Below are 12,273 nucleotides of genomic sequence, written 5' to 3'. Positions count from 1 at the left end.
TATATATTTTAACATTTTTTTGTATAAATAACACAAACTTGTATATTTTTAATTAGAGTATATGTTACTTTATCATTTATACAGAGAATTTTTTTAAAAAAAACAAAGAAAAAATAAATTTTTTATCTCATAATTCATAAATATATAAAGTAAAAATTTTTCTGTATATTTTTCTGTATTGTTTACAGTATTATTCAATAAAAATATAATAAAACTATTTAAACTTAAAAAATTCATTTTATTTAGTTACTTAAATATTAAAAAAAGTTTATTATTTTTTTTTCAAAAGTTAAATGTTACACAAGATCAACCAATCAAAATTTAGACGCCACACTTTATACCACGTGCCAAAGCTTGGAGGAGTTTATATAACATCCGGTGTAGAAATTCAATGATCATCTTTACATCCGGGGTAAATGTTCAATAATCCCCTGGATACATTTAGAGTAGATCTTTCCAAGGACGGCAGCTACGGCGCCATTATTACTTGGAATGGACACGCAGATCGTAAAGTAAATTTGTGATTTTATTTTATTTTATTTTATTGAAGATTTCATGTAATAAAATAAGTATATTGAAAAAAATTTTATTTACAGTATATATAATATTTAATAATAAGTTTTTATATAAAAATGGTAAATAATAGATTAAAACTTGCAAGTAATAGCGAATTATAAAAATAATTATTATGTATTATTTGATTAAGATGTAAAATTTAATAATATCTCTGATAGCAAGGGGAGCTTATTGAAGAGTCAAGAGAATAGGTACAGATTCGTATTGGATATTAGCCAATCTCTTTTATTCTGAAACTGGTCAATCATGATTCATGAACGCGAATATGTCAAGGTGAGATATTTCAATATTATCCCAAGAACAACATCTGCTGAAAGCTATATAGGTGAGAAAATGTTTCCATCTAATGCTAAGCATAACCGTGGATCTCGTTGCTTGGTTAATGGAATTGGTCTTATTGGAAAGGTACCAAAGATTAGGGTCGTGTCTTATCTCAACCCAGAATTCACAAGATTCGCGATCGCAAAAAATCCAACATCAATTTTCCATCTACATTACTTATCTCCCTACCCGCCTACCGCCATCCATTATATTTAATCTGATTGATGGCATCGTATCAAAATCTAAATTTTTCATGAATTGACTTTAGTGTTGTTAAAAGGCGAAATCAGCAAAGGGAGAGAATCATTTACACATTAAAAACATTGAAAAATTTGGATACTTACAGAATACCACCCAGGACATCCCACAAAAATTTTTCTTTCAAAAATATGACATCACCATTCTCAAAATCGTCAATTTAGGTTGGTCAGATCTTGACCTTAAGTTAATGACCTTGGTCGCATACTATTATCTATTCTCGAATGATTTCTTTGACCGTGTAATCTAGGTAATGGTCGAGATTTTAGTGAATTTTGTTAAGTAAAGTATGGAAAAAGTAGGAAATATTTTGTTTTATATACCTTTTTCAAATTCCAAATCTCTTTTTTTTTGAAAAAAAAAGCAATCCAAAGTAATACGAAATTTTTTCTCATGAAAAAAAAAAAGTGGCTCCACCACAATCACAAAGGAATGATAACCAAAGGAGAAATCTCTCACGCTTTTTCTCTTAAAATTAACATTTTCCAGATGACATAAACTATGTTCTTACATAACATTATCTTATACTTCCTTATAGAGGTATTCATCAAAAAAACATTTTTCATCATTACCATTACTTTCGATACAAATAGGATATAATTTATTTATATTTACGAAATAAAAAAATTTTAAAAATTTTTTTTCATGTCGAACAAATAATATATTACGTTATTTATCCATGAAAAATTTATAATCATATGAAAAAAAGAATGTATATTAAATAAAAAAAAATAGAAAAAAAAAAGAAATACTTCTTAGAAAGCACCAAACTCATATAACTTACAAGTAAAAAATCGGTTGATTGTATGGAAAGGAGAAAAGAAAAAAAACCTCAAACGCTCAGCACTGTAACATATCATTACAATTTGTAAATCAATTAAAACTAAAATGGAAATGATAAGCCGAGTTTTTCCAAAAAAGTAACTTTGATGCCAAACTGGTGGTAACTTATTGTTAAAATATATTATGCTTTATGCGGGTCAAGTTAGCACCGCGTGGTGGGTCAAAAACGATACATTTACATCTTAGATAATTTCTTATATACAAAAAAAAAATTTCGATCCTCGATATACGAAATAAATTTCTTTTTTATTTATATGACATGCGATCATATGGAAGGGAGGGTGAGGCGACATAATCTAACATTCAATCTAAATATAAATCGAAATGAAAATAGGAATACTTTTATAGAAATAAGAAATAAAGTTTTACAGAAATATTTTCCTATTTTGGCCAAACAGATCCAACCAAAAAGGAATAAACATTAATATACATTGCTAGTGTTTTGATGATCAACTTCCATGGGAACGAATGTTTCGTAGAACAACGCACAGAAAATACAAAATAACTTATACTACGATAAATTACAAAATATAATTTACCAATTACCAACGATCAATTATTATTTATGTCAAAATCTATTTATTTTTATTATTTCCAATTAAATATAATCTCCATCATATTGTGATTATCAGCTATTATTGTTTATCTTTACCATTATTAATTTTGTCAAAAGTTTTTTCTTTGTTCTATTGTTTATTTATGTAAAACTTACCTATTAATAAATTTTGATTAGTAAACTGTTTCAATATTTCTAAAATCGACAAACAACATTTCTATTTTTTGTATCAAAATCTTTCACGTGTATTTTTGTACTTTTTTGCAATACCCGATTAACAAACCGAATATCGTCCAAAGTCTTGTATATATCAAGTTACCTCCTAAAAAAAATTATTATTAAATGATGAAATAAAGTGAAAAACATTCCAGTAATTCACAAGTTTCAACAAGTTGATACTTAAATTTCTTAATTTAATAAATCATAAAAAATTCTATAACTAAATTATATCATATATACTTACTTAATTTAACATGTTTCACTTAAAAAATTCTTAATGTTCAATTTATCAAAAGGAAAGAAAAAGAAGTAAATTTTGGCTTTTCAAAATAATAACATACATATTTTTTTTTTTCGAATAAAATAAAATAAGAAAATAAGAAATAAATTTCCCCACAATTAAATTTAGAATTTATCGATTGGTTTCTTAATTATCTAAATATACCTTCCCATCATAATATTCTTCACATGATTTTTTTTAATTTTTTTTGCTTTTAGCAATAGTTCTAAAATATAGAAAAGAATAGAGTATTAATAATTAATTAATATTTTCAAAAAATAAATTAAAATATGAATATATATTGACAAAAAAAATTATTCAATTTTTTATAATATAAATGCCATACATTGAGCGTGAAGAAATTTTTAAAGAGTGAATAAATTATGAGAAATATATAAAAAGACCATCAAGACATAATGGTAGAGAAAAAATTTTATTCACCTTGTCATATCCTTTAAATATTAAAAAAAAATAATTGTCCATTTATTATTGTTGTTATTTACGCCAATTACTGTTTCCTTTCCCGGTTATTTTTTTTTATATTGTTCATTGTTTATATTGTCTGTTCATATAATCTTCAAAACCTTTATTACTCGTTTTCGAAGGAATCGAGAACCAATTAATAAATTATTTTGTCAAATAAGATATAATCTAAGGTGGATTTGTTTAAGTAAAAATAATTTTTTTTTTATCATTAAATTTATTCAGGAATTATGTCCCGTTTAATAATACGTTACAAAAAGGTTTTTTTTATTCTCATGATATCATGTTTATACCTCTTTTTTTGTTCTATAATATTATAATAGTCAGCTAGTACTTTATCACTAGTACCCACGCCATGTTATACCAAGAAGGTATGACAGGACAGCAGAGGAATTATGTTCGGTTTAATCATACGTTACAAAAAGGTTTCTTTTATTCTCATTTTCATATGAAATAAATAAATATGAAAATTTTGTTGATAAAAATTTATGGATCTGCAATATTACTTGGGTAATGGACACGCAGATGATCCTACCGGATGAATTCGAATGGGCGCATTTTACACGGATTTTAATTAATAAAAATTAAAATTTTTTTTTTTATTTATATTATAACACTGCACCCCAATGCATAATCTAGTAATTACGGATTCAATTTTTTTTTGTTGTGTTGTGTTATGCATTGATAAGATATCTAAAAAAAAAATTCCTTAATATTCATAAAATGGCTGAAATCTGTTCATTGTTTAGTCAATGGAATTGGTTTATCGGAAAGGTACCTAAAATTAGGGTCATGTCTTATCTTAACCCAAAATTCACGGGGTTCACGATCGCTTTTCCACATTTCTTGTTGTGATCCCTAAAACCATAATATTTATGGTATCGTATCAAATTCTAAATTCTCCATGACTTCATCGACGTTACATTGATCTTAATGTTGTTAAGAGGAAGAAATAGAATCATTCACACATTGAAAATTTTGACTTATAAAATACCAACCCTGTAAAAAAAGTCGATCCGTTTTATATATTCCATCTTTTTTTCCGTAAAAGGCTCATATTTCCGGAATTTATCGAATTATTTACATTTTTTGTGAATGAATCAGTGAAAGGCTCATTTTTACGGAGTTTTTTTCAGGAATAACGGATAAAATTTTCTATAGGATTCAAGATTTATAATATGTTTGCTGGGTGATGCTTCTTCTTGGGTAATTTCATCAATTACCGCCGGTTCGTATTAATTGATCCTACGAATATCCCTGTTGTGAATCTCATCGTTTAATTAATGGAATTGGTTTTATTGAAAAGGTACCTAAGATTTAACCAAGTGATTAACACAATTCCTTAATCAATACAAAGAAAAAAAAAAAATTTTTCAGAAAATTTGATGAGTACGATGAAATTGTTTAATAAAATTAATTTTCCTTTAATTAAATAAAAAATAAACAAACGTGACTTGTAATGTGTAAATAATTCGTTTTCTTATAAAAAAGAAAAGGGAATTAAATGTCCCTTCGTCGAAATGACTTCGGAGAAATGTACTTCGGTAAAAATGGCCATTCAGGGAAATGGACATTCGGAAAAATGTCATTTCAGCGAAAATGGCACTTCGGTGAAACATCCCTTGATTCCCTTCAGCGAAATTGCTTCAACCCAGGATTCACGGAATCGAGATTTTCTTCAACGTAAAAATCCAACACCGATTTTCCATCTACATTTCTGATCGTTTTTTGTTGTTGATCTCTCCCTACAACCATAATATTTAATTTGATCGATGGCTTTGTATCAAATCCAAATTTTCCATGACCTTTATCGACGTTGCATTGATCTTAGTGTTATTAAGAGGTAAAATCAGTAAAAGGATAGAATCATTCACACATTGAAAATTTGGCTACTTACAGAATACCCTGTAAAAAAAGTCGATCCGTTTTTACATTTCATCTTTTTTTCGGTAAAAGAATCATATTTCCGGTATATCACGGAATTTATCGAATGATTTACATTTTCCGACATTTTCCGTGAATGGAGGCTCATTTTTATGGAGTTTTTTTCAGAAATAACGGATAAAATTTTTATAGGACACCCAGTACATCCCATAAACTTTTTTTCAAAAATATGACATCGCCTTTCTCAAAATCGATATATTTCGGTCGGATGGAAAAGATAAATGTCCTTTGTCGCATCAATATCATTTATTTGTGATTTCTTTGACTATATAATCTTGAGTCAGTCATTCTGTAGTAGGTAATAAATAGTTGAGATTTTAGCAGGCATAGTGGGAATTTTGTTAAATAGTGAATAATTGAATGGAAAAAGTATGAAATACTTTGTTTTATATACCTTTTTCAAATTTCAAACTTCTTTTTTTTTTTAAAAAAAAAATCCAAAATTTTTTTTCTCATGAAAAAAAAAGAGGCTTCACAACGGAATGATAACGGAAGGAGAAAACCCTCACGCTTTTACCCAATTTTTTTTTTCTTAAAATCAGCCCGATGAAAACATTTCTAAATTATGATCTTACATAATGATGTCTTATACTTTCTTATAGAAGTATATGAAAATTCATCGAAAACATTTTCATCATTACAATCACTTTTAATTACGAATAAATAAAATTTTATTTACATTTACGGAAAAAAGAAATGTTTTTTTCGTGTCAACAATTAATATCTTACGTTATTAATTCATGAAAATATTACGTTATTTATCCATGAAAAAAAAATATTTTCTATAATCATACGAAAAAAAATAAATAAATACTTCTTAGAATTTCTTAAACTCATAACTTACAAGTAAAAAGCCAGTTGATAAGTTGATTGTATGAAGAAAGAAAAAAAAGAAAATCGTCTCACGCACGCTTAGCAATTTTTTTTACAAAACGGTATAAATGATGCCGTATATATCAATACAATTTGTAGATCAATCAAAAATATGGTGGAAATGATAAGCCAAAAAAAGTATCTAGGATATTTTCATCTAGCATATCAAATAATTCGATAGACTTTTTTGTACCGAAATTGCCGAAATTGCCGAAATATCTTGAAATGAAAAAATGTGAAAAAATTTATGCATTTTTATGGATTAGTTAGTGCATTTTTATGGATTAGATTTGCATTTAATCTAACCATAAATCCAAATTTGGATGAAAAGTCACTCAGATAATTTTACATATATGTTAGTATAGCAAAAACCAACATTTTTTATGAAAATAAAAAAGGAAATAGTTTCCATTTTTGATTTACCCATTTTCTCTTTATGTAAAAAAAAAATTTTTTTCGTTTTTTTTTTAAAATAAAAAAGGAAATGGTTTTACCTTTTTTGATTTATCTTTTTTCTCTTTTTTGTAAAAAAGCACCTTTTTTTTAAAAAAAAAATCAAAAAAAAAAATCTTAAAATAAAAAAGGAAATGGGATTTTCATTTTTGATTTTACTTCATAAATAATTTAATTAAAAAGAAAAATAGAATCAAAATGAACTTCGTCCTTAATAATTAATAATTTTTAAATAATTCTTTTTGCTTTTTTTTTAAAAAAAAAATGAATGCGAATTTGCAGATCACCATTTACAATTTACAAAATTTACAATTGATTTTGTAATTCTTAATAAAAGTGATTAATAATCATTTTCTTATTTTAACCTAGTAAAAAAAGTTTTGAATTGATGAAAAAAAAAGATTGTGGTGAAAATATTTGACTAATCTAAAAAAGAAAGACAAATATCGAAAAACAATTCAATCAATACTTTATTTTGATAAAAATTTTTTAATCAATTTAAAAATTTTATTTTGCATTTTTTCTAGTTGGTCCTAACAAGTGCTTATACATTTTAACAAAACGAAGGTGGACTATGCGCAAAGACAAGCCTTTGATGTCATTTTTATTCTGAACTTTCACCAAATTATGAAGGTGGGGCGAATAATCTAAAATCCAATCGAGAAATCGAGAAATAGGCAGATCCAACCAAAAAAGAATATTTGATGATCCCAACTCGAGAACTTTTTTTTTTTTTGTTAAAACCATTAGTAAGATCAGTTCATGGTAACGTAATACCGCCATATACACGCAAAGAATTACGTTTTGTTCATGTAGTCAATAAAGTGTCTATCTAAAATATAAACCAAACAAAATGCCATAAACTAAAAGAAACAAAGAGAAAAAAAAACAAAAAAAAACTAAACTAATAATATATTATCAAATTAAATTAGTGAGTTATAGATAGGAAAGCTACAAGCTACATTTAAAATAAGCAAACCTAACTACTCGCGAAAATTTAGCAGCAAATCCAAAAAGAGCCTAATTCTAGATGGTGTCATTATATATACACTACCTGTGATAGCGTGTTAGATAACAATATTTCCCAAAATCCCAAAACTAAACTCGACCCCTGCTTTCTAATCCTGTGACTAAATTTAAAGTTCTCTATAGCTAATAGTTACAGTTACTCATTTTTTATACAATTTGTGATATTGTGATCTGCGAAATCAAAAAATAAAATTACAACAATAACTACATTGTTAAATTTCCTTTTTTTGAATTCCGGCGGTTACCGGTGGCTGTATCCCATTAAAACTCCAAAAAACAAATTGTTGGAAATCTTTTATAACGTAAATCACGTGACTTCAACTTAGGATTGGTCGATCTACTCTATTCTCGTTCCACTCTCCATCTTTTCTGATACTCGCCCTCTTTTCATTTATATTCTTTCATATATTTCACTGTTCCTCCTCCTTAACTTTTTTTGTGAAATCATTATTTAACGTCGTAAAATTTTGACGATATTGAATTACGATCATCCTCAAATTCTCTTTTATCGCTTCCCATTCCATTTCTTCTCCGCACTTTTTGAATATACTCTTCAATTCCTCAACTTTCGGTATCACTTCTTCTAATTTTAAGAATCTACGTTCCTTCGGCGTTATTAGATTCATTCTCTTCCGATAGAATTGGTGAGAGTATATAACGTTGATAAGGAATTTTCTCTTTTTTCTTCCCAAACTCGAGAATTTTCATGGGAACAAATAACAAAATTAACTTTTAAAGAATTGTAGAATAACGCACAGAAAGTACAAAATAGGAAAAACACATCACCTGTTTTTTATACTACAATAATTAATCTAATTATATTATTTTTTAATGTAATAAAATAAATCCATTTAATAATAAAAAAGTTTAAGAAAGGAAAATTTTTACTTAATTATACCTTAATGTTAGTTCTTCTGGTAAGGATGATGTAAAAATAATCCATTAATGCACTCATATTTCTCTTGCAGGTTCGGGTCTAATATCTTTCAAAGGTAACAACTTAACTGTTTGGGAGCAATGGAGATTCGTGCACTTGGAGGAATTAAGAAGACTAAAGTTTAAGGATTTTACGAAATTATATTAGTACATTAGATGAAATTGGTTTGTGAATAGATAGCAATAACCAAGATAGCGATATGGCGTAATGAAATGGAACTCTCATTTTAATAGGTTAGGGCTCGAGATGTTTCTTTTTTGAAACTTTATATATTACTCCAATTTTTGTCATTTCTTTTTCTAAAAATAATAAAGTTTTTGTCCGATTTTGGTTTGGGTTTAATTATACAAAGTTAATCGTTATGAAAGAAAATTGGTGTACTTTTATTTGTTTGAACAATTTCACTTTTTAAAAATATATAACCTATAACCTTGAGAATTTACTTAGATCAAACAAGTTTTTAACCAATTTAGCATATTCAGGATTTACCGCGCAAAAGGTTTACAACCAACCATCAAGATCTGCATAAACATTACCCAAACAGTAATGATTGTGATTTAAACGAAAACTATTTATTATGTCATAAATTAGTAATGTTTATTACACAAAATTTTAGCTTCATTTTAAACGCAAAGATGGTTAAAAAAAGAGAACCAATGGATTTTGAGCGTGGAAAAGTTATTGGTTTTTACTAGCTGGTAACTCTGAACGGACCATTTCAGAAAAAAACAGGCTATGGTAAAACTACTATAATAACAAAATATCGTGAAAAAAGGTGCTATTACCGTTGCTCCCCGAAGTGTACGCCCAAAAAAGTTGACTGAACAGGATAAACGACACCTTAAATTTCCGATTTTGTGCTAGAACACAATCAAAAAAAGATATTTCATAGACGACATATTAAATATAAATAAAAATCATATGATATACTGAAAAAACAAATACTTGAAAAAAAAAGAATTTGCAAAAAAAAAAATTTTATGTTCATATGCAAAATAATGAGTTTACTATGTACGCGCGTCAGATTTATACCTTAAAATATAGGAAATTTCAATATTTTATTATTTTATTTTTCTATTTTGCGTTATTTACATTAGAAACATATAACTTTAGTTGTTTTTAAAAGACTTTTTTGAAATATTTTTTATTATTAGAACCAGGTAAAAGTTTATGGTACTTCTGTTTGTGAAATGGGTGGAAATCTACTGTATTCCGCGCGTGAGATGTGAAAAACGCTTTTTTTTATTATCGCTACTATCCCCGAATTTTATTAGTAACGCAGTGCCGATTTTAGACGAATCGGCAATTATTACTAAAAACCGGCGTGAACCTGTGGAAAAAAATGAGAAAATTTTAACGGATCTACTGAAATTAATTTATGTATGGCGTAATATGAAACAAACATGCTGTAACAGTTGTACAGCCCTTAATATTAGTGAAAAATACGTTTAGATTGGGCTCGTGAAAGACGTTTATGGAACACAGATTATTGATTTACTATGTTTCAAAATGATGGAAAAATTCGGGTTTGGCGCTTCCAGGAGGAAAAATATAACATTAATTGTCTTGAAATATGGAGGGGAATGTGGATGTTTTTCATGGTTTGGATTAAGAATTGATGGTCGAGTTGATAGCACAAAATATATAGAAGAAATACCGGACTATCATGTGTTCCCATTTTTAAAGAACTTTGAGAAAGAAAATGGTCCAACAAGATAATGCACCATTAATACAAGCGCAAGAACAAGAAATTTTATAGAAGAAATGGGAATAAATTTATTCCCATAGTCAGTAGAGATAGGGAAGTTCCAAACAGAGCGGTTCCAAACCGGTTCTGGAACCGATTCTAATTTTAGCAGATTCTGAACTTTGAAACACTCTGGGGAACTGTTCTAAAAATCGAACCGGAACTGGCTCCGAACCGGTTCGCTCCAAATCGGGTTGTCATCAAAATTATGACGATCACGGACCAACCATTGTTTGATGACCAATCAAAAATTTTCTAATCGATCTCCCTGTAAAAAATCTGATCCGTGTTTTATCTTTCCATGTTTTTTCCGTGAATGTATCATTTTCATGGAATTAATAACCTTAAATCATGGAAATTTTCATCTCGCTAACATGGATATCCGTGAATGTATCATTTTCACGGAATTTTTACGGAAGACACGGAGAAATAATGGAAATATTTGGATAAAAATTTTTTATAGGGTCTTCATCGCATGCTCTACCTGCGTCTTAAATTTGACGCATGTAACTCATATTTTGCTAAACCGACGAAGACCCGAAATAGAACCGACGAACCGATCCCATCCCTAGGGCAAATCCACATGAGGTTTTACCAAAAGCTTGTAGAGAGCATGATTTATATGATAAAGAACATTTGTGATAAGAAATCCGCATCACAGCAAGCAACAACAAATTAATATTGGAATAATATAATAATAATAATATAGTAGGAAAGATACACACATTGCAACTTGTGGATTTGGCGACGAAGGGTAGAAACTGTTCTTTCTAACGAATCGTAGAATAGAAGCAGTAATAAAAGCTCGTGGTTATCCCACCAGGTACTGAGGAATGTTTTTATTATATTTTTAATTTTTTTTTTATAATTTTCATCAAAAATTAAGCAATTTTATTAAAAAACTTTATTGATATTGTAGTTTTAAATTTTATGAAGTTACAAGCTGGGAATTTCTTTTGTTATGTTGTAAATAATAAATAATAAGAATTTTATTTAAAAAGAATTTTATACATTTTTTCTCTTGAAGAATCACGTGATACAAACAACGTGACTACGCGAAAACATTAATACTAAATTACCGATAATAAATGTTTTTTTATTTTCAAAAATATATTTATTTGAAAAACTCTTTCCCCTTTCCATTTTTTTACATAGAAATCCGCAGTTAAATACTGTTTTTTTTTACTTACCCTTTTTTACGTTTGTTAACGCTCGAGAAGAAAGAGGACCACTGGGTGGCCTCTTATGGAAAGGTTCTTCTCCTTATTACCCGACCTCTGAAAGAAGTTTTTATAATAAAATATTTTTTTTATCTCACACCCATACAACATATTGAAAAATATGGCTTCTTTTTTTCCTAAACATATTTCCTTGGGAAAATTTTCTTTCGATGTCTCATTCCACAAATTTCACGTGACTAGACCCAAACGGGCTGGATGTAACAAGATTTATGAAATCAGGAGATCAAAAAGTTTCTTTTTTGAGCTAGTCGATCCCTCAACAAACACCAATGATATTCATCTTAAAATACACACAAATGATTATCACATGAAATCGACCCCTATTAGCTACTCTTCCACCTGTAGCTTTCCTAATCTGAAATACCAGATTAGTAAGATGTTACAACTTTTTTTTTCCCATCAAAAAGTTATCCCCCGATCTATTCAAAAGAAATATTTTAATCTTATTCGTTCCAAATTACTTGATAGATATTTTCTTATCAAATCACGTGCTGACACAGTCACACAAAGAAA

The 12,273-nt window shown here is 27.9% G+C and overlaps 4 protein-coding genes across 4 annotated transcripts; 2 read left to right on the top strand and 2 right to left on the bottom strand.

Annotated features, from left to right (window-relative positions):
- Positions 1 to 822: 822 nt before the first annotated feature.
- Positions 823 to 1,113, top strand: OCT59_004750 (uncharacterized protein; the record flags this gene model as incomplete). The annotated part of the gene is made up of 1 exon (XM_066137902.1): positions 823 to 1,113. The coding sequence occupies one exon, from the start codon at positions 823 to 825 to the stop codon at positions 1,111 to 1,113; it is 291 nt and encodes a 96-aa protein (XP_065997099.1).
- Positions 1,114 to 5,168: 4,055 nt separating this feature from the next.
- On the bottom strand, positions 5,169 to 6,317 carry OCT59_004749 (uncharacterized protein; the record flags this gene model as incomplete). Its single annotated transcript, XM_066137901.1, has 4 exons — positions 5,169 to 5,362; positions 5,434 to 5,441; positions 6,073 to 6,126; positions 6,295 to 6,317. The coding sequence occupies 4 exons, from the start codon at positions 6,315 to 6,317 to the stop codon at positions 5,169 to 5,171; spliced, it is 279 nt and encodes a 92-aa protein (XP_065997098.1).
- A 1,928-nt stretch (positions 6,318 to 8,245) lies between these two features.
- Positions 8,246 to 9,305, bottom strand: OCT59_004748 (uncharacterized protein; the record flags this gene model as incomplete). Its single annotated transcript, XM_066137900.1, has 6 exons — positions 8,246 to 8,432; positions 8,622 to 8,647; positions 8,734 to 8,749; positions 8,841 to 8,886; positions 9,049 to 9,071; positions 9,262 to 9,305. 6 exons carry the CDS (start codon positions 9,303 to 9,305, stop codon positions 8,246 to 8,248), a joined length of 342 nt encoding a protein of 113 aa, XP_065997097.1.
- A 976-nt stretch (positions 9,306 to 10,281) lies between these two features.
- On the top strand, positions 10,282 to 10,491 carry OCT59_004747 (uncharacterized protein; the record flags this gene model as incomplete). Its single annotated transcript, XM_066137899.1, has 1 exon — positions 10,282 to 10,491. One exon carries the CDS (start codon positions 10,282 to 10,284, stop codon positions 10,489 to 10,491), a length of 210 nt encoding a protein of 69 aa, XP_065997096.1.
- Between the last annotated feature and the right edge of the window lie 1,782 nt (positions 10,492 to 12,273).

This window comes from Rhizophagus irregularis, chromosome 13, assembly GCF_026210795.1.
Source record: "Rhizophagus irregularis chromosome 13, complete sequence".
NCBI classification, from domain to species: Eukaryota; Fungi; Glomeromycota; class Glomeromycetes; order Glomerales; family Glomeraceae; genus Rhizophagus; species Rhizophagus irregularis.
The sequence above is the reverse complement of the archived record's forward strand: the minus strand, read 5'-3'. Positions and strand labels throughout refer to the sequence as shown.